Here is a 22,101-nt window from a genome sequence, read left to right on the forward strand (position 1 = left end):
AACTACCATCAAGGACAGATAGCAACGTCGCTTCGCGTAACGGCTCACAACCAGACTTCGTTGACGACAGTGTGGTGTCAAGAAATTCGGAGCACAATTTAACAAGGATGCTCGCCGTTTCTAAAACTTATATTCATATTTGCTGGTGCACCCGCAGGTGAGCAACAGGTAACTGAGAGGCACACACACACACACACACACACACACACACACACACACACACAATAGCTCGATCGCGCCAAGACATACCACCGTCGGCGACAATCCTAGTGTGTTCCTCTAGCATGCACGCTCCATACACCGAACAGCAAGCCGCTCTTCACACGTTGTCCTGTCCCGCCCGCTGTCTTTACTTCATCAAGCGCAAGGCACCCTCCTGTCCAAATCCGGATCTCAGCGCTCCGTAAATAGACACTCCGAGCGCGAGCACAGATACAGCCGTCTCACTATATTTTAGGTCTCCGTAACGTTAACTTTCAACAAGATAGTGCAAGACCGCATATTGCTCACAGTGTCTTGATTTACGTCGTTACAGAGAGTGTTCGACTGCTATCCTCTCCATTACGTTCTGAAGACCTCTATTCCGTTGCAGACATGTGATCATGAGCTGCAGGGAGAGTGACACACCATCACCCGCCAGCCTCTATGGTGAACTCTGCCAGTACGTACCCGTGACTGTCATCCAAGCTCAGTTCAACTCCCTGCCCAGCCGGGTTACAGCCTTCGTAGCTACCAGAGGTGATAGCTCTTTTTAGCAAATTTCGCGCAGTGTGTACCTACAAATCACATACAAATTTTTCTCGTACTCTTCCAACTATACTGTACACTCGCAATAAGTAAACTTCCGTTTTTGGTTATCCTTCCTGGCGTTGCAGTTTTAATGGGCAGCAGTGTAACTATCACGTACATGTTTTACTGTCATATATATAAGGGGCGTTCAAAAAGAAACGAGCCGGAGCCATAATTACAGAAACTAGTACTTGTATGTTAGAAGTATTGACCCTGGCTGTTGAGACGTTTGTCCCACTGTGACACAAGAAGGTGAATGGCTGTCTCATAAAATTCCCGGGACTGCGATGTTAACCAGTTCCACACGTACAGCTGGACGTCGTCGTCCGAGGTGAATCGTTTGCCCCTCAGAGTCTTTTTAAGGGGACCAAAAATGGCGTAATCACAGGGAGAGAGGTCCGGACTGTATGGTGGGTGGCCGAGAACCTCCCATTTGAATTTCTGCAGGAGTGCCGCGACTGTGATGGTCTATGAGACTTTGCATTGGAGCAGATATTTGATCGCTTGACGAAGGGTGGTCGAGGTTTGCGAGTAACGCTGAGCATTCACTGTTGTCCCGTGCTGCAGGAAATGAATCAGAAGGGCATCTTGGTCAAAGAAGAACGTCAGCAAAACCTTTTCTGCACTAGTGTGGACTGTGACATCCAGCTGTACGTGCGGTTAACATCGCAGTCCCGGGAATTTTATGAGACAGCCATTCACCGCCTTGTGTCGCAGTGGGACAAGTGTTTCAACAGCCAGGATCAATATTTCTAACATGCAGGTACTGGTTTCTGTAATTATGCCTCCGGCTCGTTTCTTTTTGAACGACCCTTATAGTTGGTATTCGTAGACATATAAAAATCTCGCCTTTATCTATGGTAATGATGTAGGCTAAAGCAATGAATTAAAATTTGCACTAGCACCAGATTTTAAACCCACGTCTCCAGCTTACAAGGCAGATGCGCGATACTGGCACCACAAACACTGCAGGTGGACAGACTCCCCTAGTGCGTCTTCATACCGATACAATTCTAATGCATGCCTCAGCTCATTGTTATCCTCCTTCTAAACTTGCATCAGTGCTACCAAGGCTCTCTAATATTAGAATAGCACCTTCGTAATGAGTGAACTGTGGTTACGCCTGCCTGTACCTCAGGCAATGGTGACATATTAATCATACATTGTTGGTACTGCTGGGATGTATTAAGTCTCACACTTATCTGTGATAATGATGCTGAGTCTCACCTCTATCTGTGATAACGATAATATGCCTCAGGGACCAGGAATATATCACCTACACCTGAGGTACAGGCAGAATTAACGGCATTTCGCTCATTGCTGATGTTGGGGAGCCTTGACAATACTGATGCGAGTTTAGGAGAATAGTAATGGGCTGAGGCGTGAGTTGGTATGTATATCAGTGATGGAGATGTACTATGGTAGTCCATGTAACTGTGATATGTGTAGCGTAATGGATAGCGCACCTGCCTACTACGCAGGAGATGCAGGTTCGAGTCCTACAGCTGGTAAAAACTAATTTATTGCTTTGGCCTAATCATCAACGTGTTTTACTATCTTTCAGGTCCATTTGTTTGTTCTTTATTGAAAAACATACAGAGTGGTCCTCAACTGCAGGAGCAAAACACATGAGAGAATTCCCTGATCTATTTGGTATAAAAACTTATTTCACCTTATTCAGATAATTCTCTTCATTCGAAGTCTCGGTTAGCCAATATCATTATCTCAGTCTCGTCCACTCGAGTCTGGTCTGACTGATTTACTGTAGCGTCTGAGGTCTACAGCAATACTTAGACGTCTCATGGTTTATAGGAATTCAACCTAACGAGTAGGTTCGGCTCTTAGGAGGTACAACGTTGTAGCCATCTCAGATGTGAGGAAGTAGTGTACTGTATTCTATAAGTACTGATCTAGCTTTTCCACAGTTTTCCAAAATACTTCAGGTAAATGCTGGGATGATTTTTACTGTAAGGCCACAACGAGCTTCGTGCACAGTACTTGTCGCGTTATGCATGTAAGTATGTAAATGCCTCACTATATGAAATACCTTTGTTTTGTAATACCACGACATACCCTATATCCTTTTAAAAATGATCCACTGTCCTCGGAGTCTTTCGCGACGGCATACATGAATAAAACGTTCTCGGTTTTCAAGCCGCGTCAATTCGAATAAAATCCTCGAGCTTTCGGTGACCATCTCCGCCATCGTCGTCAAGAGTTCATATACTGCCGGGGCTGCTACGGTTTCTCGCTTATACAGGCATGATGACATCATCAGCAGCCAATCAGACAGACCCAATGTGGCGGGCGGGCGTAAGTCGACCCGGGGAGCTAGCGGAGCTGTTGCTCGTGGCAGCACCGGTGACGTCACGTGGCGCCAGGGGCAGGCAGCAACCGTGCTAATTGTTTGTCCGATATACATGCTGCCACATTTACAGTGTACACCATACACGTCGGACACTCGAAGAGCAATGTCGTCTTTAACAAGGCGCAACATATCTCGTATCTTGGGGACGGTCCGGAACACTGGTCTTAGCCCAGTTTCTGCAGCAGACGTCCTAACTTGCTGCTAGTTCCTCCACAGTATGGCAGGAATGCAGTCCGTTTGGCCTCTTCTACTGATTCACCGGGTGTCTTTCATCGGCGGCCCTTGAAAGCGTTTGCGATGTCTCTTTTGCTGTATCCATTTTCCCCAACACACGTTTTAAGTTCTGCAATTCAGACTATAGGTGGTCGTCGTCAGAGATAATCTTGGCTCTATGAAACAACGGGTTCAGGACCGCTTTCTTGTGTACATGGTGGTTGGCGTTCACGTACCGATCAGTGTGTGTTGGTTTCCGGTACACTGAATGACCAAGCTGCTGTCCTGCCTTCCGCTGAACCAAAACATCCAAGAATGGTAGCTTTCCGTGCTTCTTCATCTCGACGGTAAATTTAATGTTGGCATGGACACCATTCATGTGATCGACGAACTGCTGTAGTGTATCTTCACCATGAGGCCGTATTAGGAAGGTGTCATCAACGTATCGTAGAAAGCAAGACGGCCGTAATGTCGCATTTTGCTCCCCAAAGTGCTCCATGAAGAAATTTGCGACTGCTGGAGACAGTGGTGATCCCATGGCAGTGCCGTCCGTCATCTCATAATATTCATAGCAATACAAAAGCGTACGTTGTCGTTAGGAGGTGACGGAACAACTTAATGATTCCAGATGGAAAATGTTGGGCCAAAAGATCCAGCGTATCTCGTATAGAGGAGCGGAGCACCGGTGCTGCCACGGGCAATAGTGCCGCTAGCTGCCCGGGTCGACTTACTCGCGCGCGCCATATTGGGTCTACCTGATTGGCTGCTGATGATGTCATTATGCCTATATAAGCGAGAAACCGTAGCACCCCGGCAGTTAGTGAACTCCTGACGACAATGGCGGAGATGTTCATCGAAAGTTCGAGGATTTTATTCGAATTGACGCGGCTTGAAAATCGAGAACCTTTTATTTTACTATTACTGGTATCACTACTACCACTATTCCTCGAATTGAAGAGAACTGACAGTCCATTCCGTCGAATTCAAGTCTGTCAGCTTTGAATGAGAACACTCCTTCTAATGCACTGATAGCATATGCGGCTTGTGCAGTTCCATGCAGCAGAACCGCGTGTTGTTAGCACAGGCTGTCTTCACCCACGGTAACTACCAGAGTTCCCTAGCGGAATCCTTTCACGATCACCTTCCGCATGCCATAGTTGTGTGAACAACCTTTTGGTTTTCACTTTCATTTTGTATTAGATTTGGTTGTCTTTTGTTGTAGCCCCTTTAACTTCTCCATTCATAATGTGCCGATTATCGCGTTAGCAGCCTGGCACTAAGATCGACTTTGTGTCAAAGTTGCTGGATATAACGGTCCTGGGATGCCGCTATATCTCGTACGAGTATTGTGCAGTCTCCGGAAAACGCTTCCTGAGGTGGACAACACCTATAACTTGCTGCAGGTGATGTTCCAATCGTAATTTTCGTTACTGGAGACACTGTATTAACCCTCAAACGGTAAGGTGATTGGAGACGAAATAGATGGTACGGTCGGGTCGGATCGGATCCGCTCCCTCTTCGATGAGGTTTGTGTGCATAGAGTAACACAGTAAGTAATATTATTTGAAGAATATAGTTTATTGATAGTATGCTACATGACAGAAATCATTTTTGGAGACTTAACAGATAACCACTAGCTCTTAGTGGCCATCAAATCCAAGTCAAAGAACCTACACAAACTGAAACACAGTTCCTGTCTTTTTTGACGAAATACAATATAATATAATATAAATTAAAAATTAATTTTTTCCACAAATACAAAGGCATATTATATATCTGTTTCCTCAATAGAACCATCAGTCACACACCTGAACACAATACTCTTCTATGCTCACCACATACGCATGAATTGCATTTCACACAAGATTCATTTACCTTTCTGTCTTTCGAAGGATCACACAAGTTATATCTTCTTCGTATTGTCCGCAAATTCAGATTGTGTGCGGTAGTCTTTTTCGAAGACCATGGCAATTGTCATACGAAGAGATCTCGAAATACGTGGGTTGAGCATACTTTTTTCCATCAAGGGTATCATCAAACCCAGCGCGTGCACGTACTGGGAATGAATCTTGGTTTGTATTACATTTGAATAATATGAAACTGTTCACAGCTGCGATGTCTAACATTCCGAAGAAGTATCTCAATGGCCACCTTCGGGTTTTTCGTTTGATAGTCTTGCATTTGCAAAGTTTGTCTAACACGTGCACTCCACCTTTTGTTAGGTTGTAGAACACGTGCACTCCACCTTTTGTTAGGTTGTAGAATTCAACAATCTCTGGCTTGCTTGATTCATCGCCTATTGTTCCAATGTGGTGCACGGTTGACATCAGGATAACTTTTTTATTCTTTATAGATATAAAAGAAACTAAATATTGTTGTCTTGATAGACGAACTTGACGGTTCCAGTTGGGGCTGGTGACAACATGGATAGTGGTATCTCAAGCTTATTCTTACGTAATGCACCGACTAACGTAAGTTTCCGCTCAGACAATTTCTCTGCTAGCTCATATGAAGTGGATCAGCTATCAGCTGTCACATTGCGATTCCTGTCACTGAGTCCGTTAGTCTAAGAACATACTGAGTTGGTTCAAATGGTTCAAATGGTTCTGAGCACTATGGGACTTAACTTCTGTGGTCATCAGTCCCCTAGAACTTAGAACTACTTAAACCTAACTAACCTAAGGACATCACACACATCCATGCCCGAGGCAGGATTCGAACCCGCGACGGTAGCGGCCGCGCGGTTCCAGACTGTAGCGCCTTTAACCGCTTGGCCACCACGGCCGGCTACTGAGCTGGTATGGATAAATTATCTTTGTTCTTTGTTTGCTCTTTTCCAATATACGGGATGCGTGAAATGAAATAGAACGTTCTGGCGTCACACAATGAAACTATTTTCAGACCGTATTATCAGGTTTCGATGGTATAAATATATTTCATCTATCGTCAAATACTCTGACGGGCTGTAATAATGCAAACAATGACTTAGAAAAGTACGCCATATCTCCTGAAACGCAGTAAATTTGTCTTTAGTCTTTCTCGACTCCCTAGTACCTTTATCATCAAATCTCAAGTTTTGTAGGAGGAATGTAAATCGTCTCTGCGACATAGCACAGGGAAAGATCGGTGGTCCAAATATCTCGAAAAACATACCATCTTGGCATATGCCAGAATCTTTCAAGACATCGCACATAAACAAGAGACCCATAAAAAGCTTTTATCTCAGTTACGTAAAAATGAACTGCTGGGGTCACTGTACTTGAGCTTTGTGGGTACTATTTCGTTATTAGTATGACTAAAAATTTTCCCCATCATTTCATCGGTGATAAAAAGAGAATGTTTTTTTGCATCTGCAATCCCTCGCGCCTTAGGTCCAGGCAGGCCTTAGGTCCAGGCTGGTGAGTAAACACATTTGAAGAAGCTGTTCGTGAATATTTTGAACGTAAAGGCTTGTCGGTCCAGATTGTTTGCTCGTCCCTACCTAACTCAGAATTTCTATCGTCTGTTCCTTCTTCTTCTCTCCTGTGCGTCTTACCCAGATGATCACAGTCTAAAACAGCTTCTCCTATATCACTGTTGAGAAGACCTCCATCGTCAAATTCTGAGACAGACACTTCCAGGTCAGTGTCACCAGCGACTTTGTCTGAAGGATCCTCCTGGCGGCGTAACACAGCTAGAACTGTCTCAGGTGCATGTAACTGTTGTTTCCAAGCCATGTTCGGATAACAACTGTGAAAAAGATGCACGGTAAAATTAGTAACATTAATGGTACGGTCGGGTCGGATACGACCCGGAATACACGTAACAAGCCAAGGTCACTGACACGTTAACTGCAGTCACTCCAGTAGGCAGAGCACGACTGGCTAGCAGGGTTCCTGGCCGGCTCGACTTCCTGCACTGAGCGGCTAGAGCATTGTAGGTGAAAACTGAACTGCTGGGTCGGATACGACCCGCACAGTACCGTTTGAAGGTTAATTGGCTGTGTGAGTCGGCTGCATTCGGAGCAGTGACTTCTGCTGTACGAAGCCGAGGTAAGATATCATTTAGATGTAGTGTTCAGCTGCATTAAAAGAGTATGAGGCGACCCAGCACCTTCCCACATATCCTGTACAACGTTAACAGTGAGTCAAATTTTGCATTTCTGCTCTATTGCTTCCATGAACGTGGACGCGTTGTAAGGTGACCGGATTGTTGGGTGTTAGGGATGTTCCAGCGGCTGATAATACAGGGTGATTCAAAAAGAATACCACAACTTTAAAAATGTGTATTTAATGAAAGAAACATAAGATAACCTTCTGTTATACATCATTACAAAGAGTATTTAAAAAGGTTTTTTTTCACTCAAAAACAAGTTCAGAGATGTTCAATATGGCCCCCTCCAGACACTCGAGCAATATCAACCCGATACTCCAACTCGTTCCACACTCTCTGTAGCATATCAGGCGCAACAGTTAGGATAGCTGCTGTTATTTCTCGTTTCAAATCATCAATGGTGGCTGGGAGAGGTGGCCGAAACACCATATCCTTAACGTACCCCCATAAGAAAAAATCGCAGGGGGTAAGATCAGGGCTTCTTGGAGGCCAGTGATGAAGTGCTCTGTCACGGGCTGCCTGGCGGCCGATCCATCGCCTCGGGTAGTTGACGTTCAAGTAGTTACGGACAGATAAGTGCCAATGTGGTGGCGCTCCATCCTGCTGAAATATGAATTGTTGTGCTTCTTGTCCGAGCTGAGGGAACAGCCAATTCTCTAACATATCCAGATACTGCGGTCGCCATCTTAGCATCAACTGACGCTGACGCCTAGTCAACAGCGCCTCAAGCGAACAAATGTAGAACGAAATGAAACTTTATAGCTCCCTTAACTCGCCGACAGATAGTGCTTAGCTCTGCCTTTTGTCGTTGCAGAGTTTTAAATTCCTAAAGTTGTGGTATTCTTTTTGAATCACCCTGTAATATTAGTTCGGTTTTCTTCTATCTTGAAAGCAATGTAACTCCTCGGGGTAGTGGTCAGGAGTGGAGAAGGACGGAAGCAATAATCCCCCCTCCCATTTTTTCACCTGGCGTCATATGCTGCGTCTAGGAGCTCGTGCTACGGGACATTCACGCACCAACTGCTTGCAGGCGCCACACAGAAAACAACCTTTTCCACAAATGTGTTGGATGCTTGAGGAGCCCTATGAATTCTTGAGGTGAGCGGAGGAGTTTCCAAGCTCTCCTCACTCCTCCGCTCCTCATCGGCAAATGACGAGGATTCGGCCGCTGTGGCCGAGAGGTTCTAGGCGTTTCAGTCTAGAACCACGCGGCCGCTACGGTCGCAGGTTCGAATTCTGCCTCGGGCATGGATGTGTGTGATGTCCTTAGGTTACTTAGGTTTAAGTAGTTCTAGGGGACTGATGACCTCAGACGTTAAGTCCCATAGTGCTCAGAGCCTTTTTTTTGGGGGGGGGGGGGCAGAAGGGTGTCACTCAACACCCAGATTGTTATGCGTCACTTCTGTCTAGGATAAATGCATCCTACTATTGGCACGTAAGCTGTGAAAGTAGCGTAATTCAGGGTCGAACATGACGTGCAAAACTTCACGCATGTGCGATGTCGTTGCTCACGTGTGGGCTGAGGCTTTGCCTCTTTCGGCACACTTCAGCTTTCCTTCGTCTTTGTCGAAAGTATTAGGTCCAGGGCGACATTTCATTTAACAGTGAGATATTACACTATTTCTTTTGGCTTTTGGTGCGGCGTTTTATGGCCGGCACGACTTTCTTCAGTACCGCAGAAAGGTGGCGTCAGCGCTGTTTATCATTAGTTATTTATTTGTGATCTACAGGCAGTTCATTGACCCACTGGTTGTTCGCACAAAAAAAGGCAATCTAGATATCCATCGTCCCAACCATCGAAAATGAATGCAAATCACAGATAGGAGATATGAGAAGTCGAAATATCTGTTATGCAGACGCATAACCGAAGAGCACCCCAAATTTGCTACGAAAAGGCATTATAGTACCATCAGAAATAATTTAAATATTTAGTCGACGATGAAACAGGAAAAACTTATGGCAATTGACAGACGCTTTGCACGGAATTCATTGTTCTGTACATCAAGAAGCACTTTGTGCTAAATTTACAGGCGTGGTGGTACGAGTAGCAAATTTTCTGATGTCGCACGCATTATTACATCGTCGGTTGCAACAGTTTTTAAGGAACTGAATTAGGAGTATGGAGGCGTTACATATTAACAAAGAACGTCGGTTAAGTCAAGGGGCGTGCCTCGAACGACTTTTTGATTTAAGATTAACTGTTGTTGTGTTTCTGAAGAGAAAACAAACGGAGAAACGAATAATAGATCGTCCAGAATGGACTGCAGCCCTCTCACTTTCAGCTGACTTGACTACACACTATCCACAAAATAGGTTGGCAGACAAGAAACGACTTATTTCTGATTTGATGGGGACGCAAGGAAAATCGCGTTGTGGATGAGGTAATTTCTAACAAAAAATCGCCTATTTCCGTGAGCTCACAGGCTCGCGAATTTTGAGAAACTTATCACTAGACTGAAATAATTATAGGAATAGTTCTCTAAACGTTTTGAGGACACTGGCAGTCTTACATCTGTTCCTGACCTTGAAAACGCCTCTGTGCATGTGAAGATGGAACCGATGGATCTGCACTGCAGTTCCCATTTAAAAGAAAAATTCTTTTGCTATTAAACTTTCCAGGAGTTCTACATTGTTTTCTTCAGGAATGGTTTCCTTATCTCCATAATGAGGTTGCAAACGTGATAAAATGTTTCCATCAACATGTTTGCGTGAAATGCTTTTTTCGGTTATGAAACTAATTGAGTCACGATTTACACGGCAACATGAGTGACAAAAATCAGCGAAATTATCTTCACCTGCCGGTATGGCGACTCTTTGCACCAGACATAAATTTTATTCTGTCTTCAGTGGGCGGAAATTAATTAAATAATACTGAAAGTTTTTGTTTGCTATCTATGTTATTAGGAAATATGAAACCAAGCTGCAAGGTAAGACAAACCAAGATGCAAGACATTCTGTGTTCCTTGTGACGTCATATTGCTATCTAAATGCGGCGCAGTTACAGTTTTGCCCTCTCCCTGCGCACACAGTGTGACGTAATAGTGGGGGAAGTGTGCAACAAGGCGTATGTATACAAAATTCTTGGATGCCCCTGTAAATGATTGACCTTAGAAGCGACCCTTCAGGCATTAATGTTGAAAGCAGACGAGATCCCTTGCTGGATGAGCGCCTAGAATGTTCTTCCTAGGAGGTATGTCCAGAAGTGACAGACATGTAACGCAGAGACCCATTGATTAAAATGTCTGAAGAGAAGACTATCGTACTGTATGCTGTAAAAGGTACGGGAAGCGTACAGGAGAAGGGCTCTGAAGAGCCCCCTGTGCTCAGCTGTGGCCACTGCCTCCCCACCAGCTTTAGCAGTTGACAGGTTGTGAAGTGACGATGCAGAAACACGAAATGCCGTTCAAGGTAAGGAGATAAGGTCTTAACTACAGTATATGCCGAGCTGCTGCCAACATGTTACAGTGGCTTCATTACACATCAGTCTACATGTAGCTTATTGTAATGCGAAAAACACACATTGCGAATGCGTGAACTTAAATGTGTATGTCTTGTACTGGCCTAAGCTAATGACTGTCTTTCCAAAACTAAGACCTATCACCCTGAGAGAAAATTTGTTGATAGTAGCAACACGATATTAATTCGTCTCAAAGATGAATAAATTTGTTGTTGAGTGCCAGTGAGTTTATCGTAGATATATATTACTGAAGACAGGTACTTACATGGACAGTGCGACAACGTTTGGAGCATCACAGACTGTCCATACTGCGAACGTCATTTCGGCTTCACTTGATGTAGAAAGCGACATGCCAATAGTGGTGTGCCTAGCACTAATCCTGGATGCAGGGGTGGCAGTCTTTTCGTGGAATTTCTGTTCGGCACATAGCTTCATGATACTGTACCCATGTGTGGAGGCTACGAGGAGAACAAAGGCTACCAAATTGTATTTGTCATACGATTCCAGTGCTGTGATTGTATGGGATGCCAATGGGTACACAACCTAGGGTTGGCATAGCTGACAATTTGGGCACCAGGGGTCATATTTCTGATGTGTTAAGGCCAGTGGCTGTGCCCTATCCTCGAATTCTCTGGTTCGTCATCTTTCAGCAAGACAAGGCGAGACTTATGTTGCAATTGATGTCCAGTCATACCTCATACAGTGAATGTGAGACTGTTGTTCTGGCCAGCCCTTTCTTAAGATCTGTCAGCTTGTTATGAGTTGCTGAATGAAAGGCGCACCACCACTAGTCAGATATCGATGAATTCTGGCTTAGAATTGAGATAGTATTGAGTATATCTGTTATCCAAGCTCAGTTAGACTCATCATACAGTCAGGTTAGACCCGTTGTTGGTAACAGAGTGAAACTTTGTGTACTAAATTTTGCACCCTGTATACCCCAAATTACCTACAAATTTAATCATCTTTTCTTCCTCTTATACTGTAGACATGTAATAAGTGCAATGTAGTTATTTTCTATCTTACTGGCGCTGCAGTCTTAATGGATAGCAATGCATTACATTTTAGATGTAATTACCGTTCATACCAATCTGTCACCAAAATTTAGTAATTAACTAACTGACTGCCTGGAGTTTTCTGGTTACTCAGTAATTCCAGACTTACATTATACGGGAAAAAGAATAAAATACATCTATTGTGGAAAGATAACCTCAGTTAATTTTTATCTTTTCAAAACTAGAACAGCATACAAAGTACAAAATAGAATCCTTTACAGGTTTGTTGAAATACTACTTTAACACAAAAATGAATTATATATAAGAATGTGTTTACCTATGTGCAGCATCACCCCTGGACCGATTTCAATCAAATTTGGCATACTAACAGCACACTTCATGAGTATAACTGCAGTGAGGGCTATAACCTGCTAGCTCTCATAGGAGCAAAGATATAGGCAGGAAACGGTTTTCAGCCCCTGCTGAGGAGTCTGCCTGGCATGACAGGTGTGTTGTGTGGGCATAACATTGCCCTGTTTAATCAACCTGTTTTACAGGGCAGCCTACATGTCAGGGGCAAGAAACTGTTTCCAGCCTTCAAGCTGTAGGCTGCCCTGCATGACAGGCATGTTGTTTTAGTCTAGAAGCGGCCTGCTTTCCCAACCTGATTTGCGTGGCAACTTACACATCAGGGGCATGTGTAGACTGCCCTGCAGGACTACATGCTGTAAGAGTAGTATTAACTTGTTTTATCGACCTGTTTTGCAGGGGCTACATGAGCATGTTGGGGGAAGTTTTAGATGGATATAGAAGGGGATGAATAGGAAGAGAGTGGGTAGGAGGAGATATTTACAGAGAGGGGGCAGGAGGAGATGAATAGGCAGAGGTGGGGAGGAGGAGATGGATAGAGAGCAATCGGGAGATAGACGAGAGAGGGGGACAGAAGGAGATTTAAAGAGAGATGGGGCAGAAGGAAATGGACAGAGAGAGGGGGAGGAAGTGAAGATTTTGCATGAACCAAGGACTGGCAGCCACGTAACATGAGAAAATGTGAAAAGTATTAATATGTAGTAAAAACCTAAGAAAATCTCCCGTTTCCGTCATTTACCATCGGTAGCTATAGAAAGGCAAGGAGGAAATTGAAAGAGTGAGAGGGGAGGGGGAGATTGGCACAGGGACAGTGTGTAGGACAGATAGTTGGGGGGGAAGAGGAGATGAACAGAGAGAGAGGGGGGGGAGAAAGGTTAACTGGAGAGAGAGTGGAAGAGGATGTGGACAGAGAGTAGGAGAGGAGGGAAGAGATAAATAGAGGGGGGAGGAGGAGATGTTTGCAATACATATGTCGACCGGCTGGGTGGTCGAGCGGTTCTAGGCGCTACAGTCTGGAATCGCGCGACCGCTACAGTCGCAGGTTCGAATCCTCCCTCGGGCATGGATGTGTGCGATGTCCTTAGGTTAGTTAGGTTTCAGTAGTTCTAAGTTATAGGGGACTGATGACCTCAGATGTTAAGTCCCATAGTTTTCAGTGCCATTTGAACCAGACAATACATGTGTCGTGCAATGGTGGGTGAAGTCATGGAGATAAAGTCAGTATAATTGCTTTTTAATACCTTTCTTTGGCTTCTCCTCCAGTTGAAAGAACAAATAACTTGTTGGATTAACCCACTCTTGAATGACAAAAGAGCGCTGTTGGAAAATCATGGTGATATCAAATTCACTCCACTTTACAAAAAACTACCTTTGTGATTTATTAATTGTGAGCAGGAAATTAGTGTCATTACGCATTGTAACCTCTTAACGGTACAATGAGGATCCATCAGATTGAGAGGTGGCTGTGGGATACAGACTTGATAAGTGTGTTTTGCTAAGTAAGTCTACACGTACCAAGTTTTGTTGAAACTGGTCAAGGCATTCCAAGGCTACATGAGAATAAATTTTATGTACACAAATTAATACTTGAGTGATTGTTAATGATGATTTGGTATAAGTTCCGCTAAGTCATGAATTTTTACATCACAACAACAAGGTGTGTGACGGATAATTGCTTGTCCACAATGAAACCTCAACCACGAGCTACGTAAACGTATTCGAAAGACAGTGTGGATTTTCTGTACGTTAAGCCTTTTTAAGAGTGAAACATTTAAGAGTTAAATCCGCATCAAGTTCGCCTAGATTAAACTGGATAATTACTATTGTTTTAACAACATCGTAATACTACAAATTGCAGAAAATGCAGTCATTTTGACATGCAGATGTACATAGTTGTCTAATAAAACCTATGAAGGGCAGAACTGTCCAGATACTTCCATGATGTGATGAGTTGTTTTTCTGTTACAGCCCTTTCATCCGCCCAAAGCTGGGAAAGCTACACGAGGCCTCTTGTATGGTGAGTACTAACGCTGCACGTTAAACATGACACTAGCCACGAAACTAATGAAGTAGATACAGTCACAGGTAACCGCTAGTCGTACAATGAGCCTTCTGAGAGATGGGTGTAATGACAAGCCTAGATCGCATTTATCTTCTCTTTCAGTTATTTTGAAACCTCATGACTTATTTCCAAAAAAACGTATTCTCACATTCAGTTGCACAATTGTACATATATTCTCTACCGGTTTCAGTTCTAACAACCGTCTTCACAGGGTAAAAACAGTATTTTAGTTTAAAACATTGATGAGAGAAAACCACCTTACACGTCTGACCAGCCAATGTTAACAAAACATTTCTTAGGTGGCTGTCTACGGCTGTTAGTATTTTGGAAAGTGCATATTTGCACCATCAGCTGCACAACTCTAATTATACACCTTTTTTCTCCTGAGGAGATCGTTGTTATATCTGGAAGCGGTAGAGAGTAAATATGCTGGTGTTCAACGTATGGCGCAAATTTTATTTTTTTTCAAAATACTTAACAGCTGTGGACAGTATACTAACAAGAGTTTATGACTGATACTTTTTGAGGGCGAATGGGACTGGAAAGAAACAAGATAATGGTGTTGTTAGCTTCAGTCGGGAATGCTATATACATTCTCCAATAAATTTATCAAAATTTGACGCTAGTTTGGTCACCCAAAAAACTGTTATTCAATGAGAAAACAATTTGTTCCACCATGAAGTTAAAATCCTATTACTTTTAAAATGAAGTGCTTTATTTTCCATTTAATGGAGATCAAATGAATAATGATGTTCACCTAACGAAATGTGAAATACGAGAAAACCTGGATTACTTAAGAATAAAACAAAAAATTAAAGGTCAATTGTGGATACTCTCAGAAAGATGATTGCTTAGATAAGTAATGCCAGTTTCAATAACCTGTAGGGGCAACAGCTAGAGATCAATTAACTTACGGAATTGCAGCCGGGTGACGACGTCGACATCTGCCGATGTTTCCACAAAGAAAACCCTATCATTTTCACGGCGAAACTAAACTGCCAGGTGTGCTCCTGTCGAAATGTCGGCGGTTGTCGACGAGGTCACCCGGCTGCATATGCTAACTTACCTGAACATTATATGTGCCGGGAGAAATGCAGATCTCACAACAGCTAAAGAGTTACAACAGTGTCAAATGTGCGCAATATCCAACAAATCTAATTCTTTGCTCAATACCTTAATTTGCTTACCGTCCCAAATCTTTATGGACAATGGACGTCGATATCATTGAGCCATGCGGAGCACTCTCTCATTCAAGGACAACGGTGACTTCGTTTTGGAAGGAAACTAGCGACATTACGTATTGTACAGTGGAAATTCACGAGAAGGAAACAGTTAGTGGATCACTGTTATCATACAAGTATAATGTGCTTAGCTTAACACACCTGTATTATAAAATCTATGCATAGCGTCAATGACGTAATAAATAAAAGAAGGTAATGCCAAGAAACTTGAGTCGTAATGACGGCTAAAAATAGTTGTCCTGTTTGTATATATTCTCCGGCGTGCTTGATGGTCACATTGGACCGGTATTAAAATCCCGATTCTGTGAATATTCTGCTATGTTTAATTAGTGTGCTTATTTTCATGCAGCTGTGTCATCACTGAACTCGAATAGAAGCAGAAAAAGATGTGGATAACTTGCTGGCTCTTGAACAGAATTCGACAGTGCTCGATTTAAGCATACCGGTTGTTTGGTGCAAACATCTGTGTTCATATTTCGTTTAAAAAGAAACTTCATCCCAACATACGATCGAGACCAAACTATCAAAGAGCTGTTTACCTTAAATAAAGAAATGTGTTTGTTATCCACATACAAATATCTGAATCAAGTTTGATCATTAATGATCTGTGAAGCCGCAATTAGTTTCGTTTTTGTGACCTCGGGGTATCTGAATGAAAAATCAGTTTTGTCAGGGCTTAATTCAGTTTCTTTTTTTTTTAATCTTCAATATTTCTACTGGTCAGATACGACGTTCCATATCTTTTTCTTTATAACCGATTGAATGCACTGACACTCATCATGGATTATGTCACTCATTCCTAACTTTACTTCCTCCTGCAATTTTCATCTTCTATTTATCTAATGGACATCAGTCTCGGAAATTACGCGTTGCATTATCCCATCTAGATAGCATTTTTCAAGCATTTCCCACCTTGTTATTATTGTTAATTTTATGAGTCTTGCTTAATGGCAGAACTAGGAACATTATGCGTGATTTTTTCTTCATTTTTCCCTGTCTTTTGCCATCTATTATACTGGATCGTTTCTCTTCAATCTCCTAGTGAGAGGACTGTCTTTTTCCACGACCTGGGGCACTTTCAAACTCGCTTCACTGACACAGTGCAGCCAACATTTCTTTCTGAAGGCGATCAAGTCCAGGTTGCTTCTGCCTTCCGAATCTCAATCATGATCGATATGTCTTCAACAACTCTGCTCCATTGGGAAACTTATTTGCCCACTTAACTTTCTTCATTTGTCACCAGCATCATAAAACTAAATTTACAGGTATACCTTATCCTCTTTTCTCGGGAGGCAAATTACGAACCATAAAAATCAATGGTCCAAATGCAAGAGTAATTCTATAAATCCAGGCTCTGTCTATTGCTCAGTTACTGTCCCTTCTTCGTGAATGCAAAATCTGCGACAGCGATTTATTATCTAATTTCCTTAGTGTCACGGGCATTTTCTACAAATAGAACACAAGTTCTGAAGTATTTGAAGCACTATACATTTACTATAGTCTTTTTTCAATAAGATACAACTTTTTCATTTTTATACATTCTCTTTAATTTCTTACTTTTATTAATCTCCATATTTAAGTGATTTCCTTCTTCCACAGAACCTTTACAAATGTTATGATGTTTTGTTAATGCCTCGCCGGCAAAACCACTTAATGAGCATATTCCGTATTTAATTTCTTTCATCCATAGTTTCTAAGTCGTCATCTTTTTGTAATATTGCCTTACTTAATCACAGTACATATGCTTCTAGTTTTTTGGATATACTTCTTACTGTACGTGGATTATACATAATATGTCTTCAAAAAATGTCAATTCAGAAAATGTTTCTTCTTTCCTTTTCCTTGCTATGTGGATTCGCTCGTCTCTCTTGAAGCAGATTAAATATTCCGTTTCCGTTGTAAATAACATAGTAGTGTTCTTGCTCTTAAGTGCTTTTTTCTTTCATTATCTTAAACGTCTTTGTTTTCAGTGGCAAAGATCCTCTACTTTTCAGTTTTTCCCCGTGGAATGGGTACCAGGGGTACATCATTGAGGGATTTAAGGTTTGTGAACTTCTCTCAGTTACGGTTCCGCACGCAATTCTCAACTCTTTCCTTACACCGCCAGAAATCTAGGTTCAGAGCTACAGTAATTGATCAATAGTAACCGGACACCTGGCTGAAAATGACTTACAAGTTCGTGCCGCCCTCCATCGGTAATGCTGGAATTTAGTATGGTGTTGGCCCACTCTTAGCATTGGTGACAGCTTCCACCCTCGCAGGCATACGTTCAATCAGATGCTGGAACGTTTCTTGGGGAATGGCAGCCCATTCTTCACAGAGTGCTGCACTGGGGAGGGGTATCGATGTCGCTCGGTGAGGCCTGGCACGAAGTCGGTGTTCCAAAACATACCAAAAGTGCTCTGCCTACAGAGGTCAGGACTCTGTGCAGGCCAGTCCATTACAGGGATTTTATTGTCATGTAATTATTCCGCCACAGGCCGTGCATTATGAACAGGTGCTCGGTCGTGTGAAAGATCCAATCGCCAACCCCGAATTGCTCTTCAACAGTGGAATGCAAGAAGGCGCTTAAAATATCACAGTAGACCTGTGCTGTGATAGTGCCACGCAAAACAACCAGGGGTGGAGGCCCCTCCATGAAGAACATGACCACACCATAACACCACCACCTCCGAATTTCACTGTTGGCGCTACACACGGCGGCAGATGACGTTCACCGAGCATTCGCCACACCTACACCCTGTCATCGGATCGCCACATAGTGTACCGTGATTCGTCATTCCACACAACGTTTTTCCACTGTTCAATCGCTCCTTACACCAAACCGCTCAACGATGACATCCAAATTTTCTCACCTCCCGCCTAACTGTCATAGTACTTGCATTGATCCAGATGCAGTTTGCAATTCGTGTGTGATGGTCTGGATAGACGTCTGCCTATTACACATTACTACCCTCTTCAACTGTCGGCAGTCTCTGTCAGTCAACAGACGATGTGGGCCTGTACGCTTTTGTGCTGTACGTGTCCCTTCACGTTTCCACTTCACTATCATATCGAAAACAGTGGGCCTAGGAATGTTTAAGAGTGTGGAAATCTAGCTTACAGACGTACGACACATGTGACACCCAATCACCTGACCACGTTCGAAGTCCGTGAGTTCCGCTTAGCTCCCCATTCTACTCTCTTACGATGTCTAATGACTACTGAGGTCGCTAACATGGAGTAACTGGCAGTAGGTGGCAGTACAATGCACCTAATACGAAAAATATATGTTTTTGTGGGTATCCGGATACTTTTGATCACATAGTGTATAGTGCTCAGTAATACATGCCAGCCTTTATTAATATCCTCTTCCTCGCCCGTGTAGATTAGGGTCACAGTTGACTGTTTACATGCTTCAGTCCAGTAATTTCTGTCACTGGTGTTTTTATAAAGACAGTGTGTGTCACAGTCTTCCTTTATTCGGCCTGAAGCTAAAATACTGCAGCTACCTCACGTATAGACCTTTCCAAAACCAGACTGATAAAACTCTGTTGACATGTTTTTTCCTTCCTATCTGTGTATTATCCTGCTTACGAATGCCACATCCTAGATCGCAGAAGTACATGAAATAGAATGTCACCTTTACCACAACGTCATTTGTTAGAGGCTATTAGTATGGGAGGATTAAAGCTTCGTCTTCAGGCATGTTGCCGATTTAGCGAGGACAGTTAGAACCACATGACATGAGATTGTAACTGTCCACTGAAAAATTCCTCAAGATGGATCTTCAGAAATCGGTCGTGTTTAACAAAGAACGTTGTGGCAGAGGTGGAACTTTATTGCTGTAATTAATAAACGTCATGGACAACTCACAAGTAAATAAGCTTATAATGAAGATTATTTATGACGCGTGGCGAAAATAACACGGATGTTTCTGACACATATCTGTATGCTATTATCAAAGTGCAGCTGCTATATACGTACAAGAAATGAGGGACCAAACATTTCGAGTGAGTGACACAACTGTTGCGAAATACGTGCACTTGCCAATAGAAAATAATTTTTAAACAGTAGCTTTCTGTAACAGAGATTGCTGCCATGTTGGCAAGATTTCTCTATGCCATTAAGAGCACGGGAATAACGAATCATAGCATCGTCCAAACTTGGCTTGACCTTCGCCACAATTAAAGAGCTCAAATAAATGTACAAGACTTAAAAGTATTTGTTAACAGTAATGTAAATATTGTTGTCTGTATATCTGTATATGTGTGTGTTTGTATGTTATGTTCAGTGTTCTGCATTGCAGCTTTTTGTGGTTGTAGAGTAAAAAATGCAATGGTCTCAGAATTCAGAAGATAGGTATTGACATTACTGTGCGATGTCTTTAAATTTTATTTGTCTTATATGCCTCATATAGCGGTCTGAATGAGAAATGATATTTGGTCTGTATAGTATCTTTTTATCTCTCCTAGCCCTTGACAGTCTGTCCGTGAGCAAGCAGAAAGGGACACTTTTATTGTTACAATTGTATTGTAACTCTGCTTGTTACCCCATTTCAGTGATTAATGGTTTTGTAATGGACACTGTCTTTCAGATGAATCAGTCAGGAATAATGAAGTTCCAGTTAACTTTCACCAATGAGACAATTGCAGCAGAGAGCAGTCCAGGAAGCAGATTCTCGTCTAGTACGTTAGTCAAGGCGCAAGAAATAGAACGCTCATCGCAAAAGTTATGCATCTCAAATCACAGAGAAATCGATTCATATACACCAAACAACGACTGAAATACAATCAGTTTCTGAATACAGGGTGAAACTGAACTCCAATGATAAAATTTCGGAGGTTGTTCAGGGATATTCCTAGAGTATTTTCATAAAAGAGTACCATACTTAAAAAGTTAATTTTTCGATCACGTCCCCATTTAACTGGACTCAAATTTCATCTGCGGCCTAATTTAACAAGAATACGACACTACTACACCACGGTACAAGTTACAATTCACTGTAATCTCGTTTTTGTTAGTGGAGGTTTTCCACTCGTCGCCCTCGCGTTTGGATGGAACGATTCAGTCATCTTTGGGAAGAGTCACGAATTCTTTCCAGTGCCGCCGAATCATCTCTCAAATCTCGAAAAGAATATGTAACTCAGAGACATTTCTCTAACACAGATAAGGCGTGGCAAAGCAACGAATGGAACCCTATCCGTCTTGTGCCAACGAGAGAGTCGCTACTAAAATTAAATTTATATTTCCGATCGCAGATTCGGATTGCTTGTGAAATTACGAATCAAGTGACATCAGTCATAGTTTTATCGACGTAATAATTCAAAAGTCAATACAATTAATTAATGAATAAATTCTATTAAATCAGTTTCCCCGGCAATCTGAGACCACCAATGGCCACCCTGAATAGGGAATTATCGACTGGCAGGGGCGAAGAAAATTTCGGGACCACAGATTATATATTGTTATTTATGAACAACATGGTGAAACTGTACAGAGGTTCTGAGCCGTTACTTTAAATCTGAAACCACTGCTACTTTATCCTTCAAGGTATAAGGCTTGCCCGCTTACGCAGAATTGTCGGCACTGGATTCTCCCCGACTGTAGAACTGGGAGGCCGGCCGTTGCTGGGTGGAACATATTGTAACCGCCACCCTTGGTAAGCCGCCTTCACACGCAGCCAATGAGAAGTGCATCTCTGCAGCGCACTGAACCTGCACACGGCGCTCCTGGAAACAGAGGCGGCTCCTTTGTCATCGCCCTGCTCCGCTTTGATCTGTCACGCCGCAGTGTTTCGGTTTCGTCACCGAATCTGATCAGCAGGATGCTTATCCTTTAATTGTCTTACTGAATAAGAAAACAAAAAAAGACGTAATCTAAAAATAAACCCTGGGTGCCACTATTTCTAGAAAAAAGAGTAGTTAAAGGTTCACTAAAAAGGAAGCCAATTTAGGCAGTTGTTAGGCGACTAACAATTAGTAACATACAGGTGTACGTCTGTGGGTCGCTTTATTATAGCAGCAAAAACATTTTGTCCATCATGTTGCTGGCTAAGTGTGATTCCCATCACAGATTCATTTTCACTGATACGGTATTGCAGTGCCTCCGTTATTCCAAATTACGACGCAATGTTGTACTGAACATGCATGCATGTCCGAAGGAACGTTGCATCGTAATTCGGAATAATACAGGCACCGTAATTGTATATTTATCCACCGACACCGAGCAAGCGACTTTGAAGTGAAATTCTCCCCTGTACAGCAATATACATACATAATGAGTGTACGAGTACAGGTGTGGACACATGGTTGATGATATATGGAAGTCTGGGTCTAGCCCAGAGTCGTGTTCGGATAGCCAAATGGCAAGGCGACCGTTCGCGATAAGCGGGAAATCCGCAACTGAGAATACATTTTACGCATTCACGTTAATAGACGTTGGAGCAAATAGAAGTTCACCAGATTGGTATTTGTTCAAGAATTTATCGCTTCTAGGAAGTTAATTGACAATAAAACTAAATGTCCTCAAGCCTG

At 42.7% G+C, this 22,101-nt stretch overlaps 1 protein-coding gene across 1 annotated transcript in view; it reads left to right on the forward strand.

Annotated features, from left to right (window-relative positions):
* LOC124619340 (protein unc-80 homolog) overlaps positions 1–22,101 on the forward strand; it is a 905,779-nt gene that overhangs the window by 20,434 nt on the left and 863,244 nt on the right. The window contains exon 2 of the mRNA XM_047145658.1: positions 14,252–14,300. Coding sequence (XP_047001614.1) covers positions 14,252–14,300 — 49 coding nt within the window. The remainder of the gene's footprint in view (positions 1–14,251; positions 14,301–22,101) is intronic.

This window comes from Schistocerca americana, chromosome 6 (assembly GCF_021461395.2).
Source record: "Schistocerca americana isolate TAMUIC-IGC-003095 chromosome 6, iqSchAmer2.1, whole genome shotgun sequence".
NCBI lineage: Eukaryota > Metazoa > Arthropoda > Insecta > Orthoptera > Acrididae > Schistocerca > Schistocerca americana.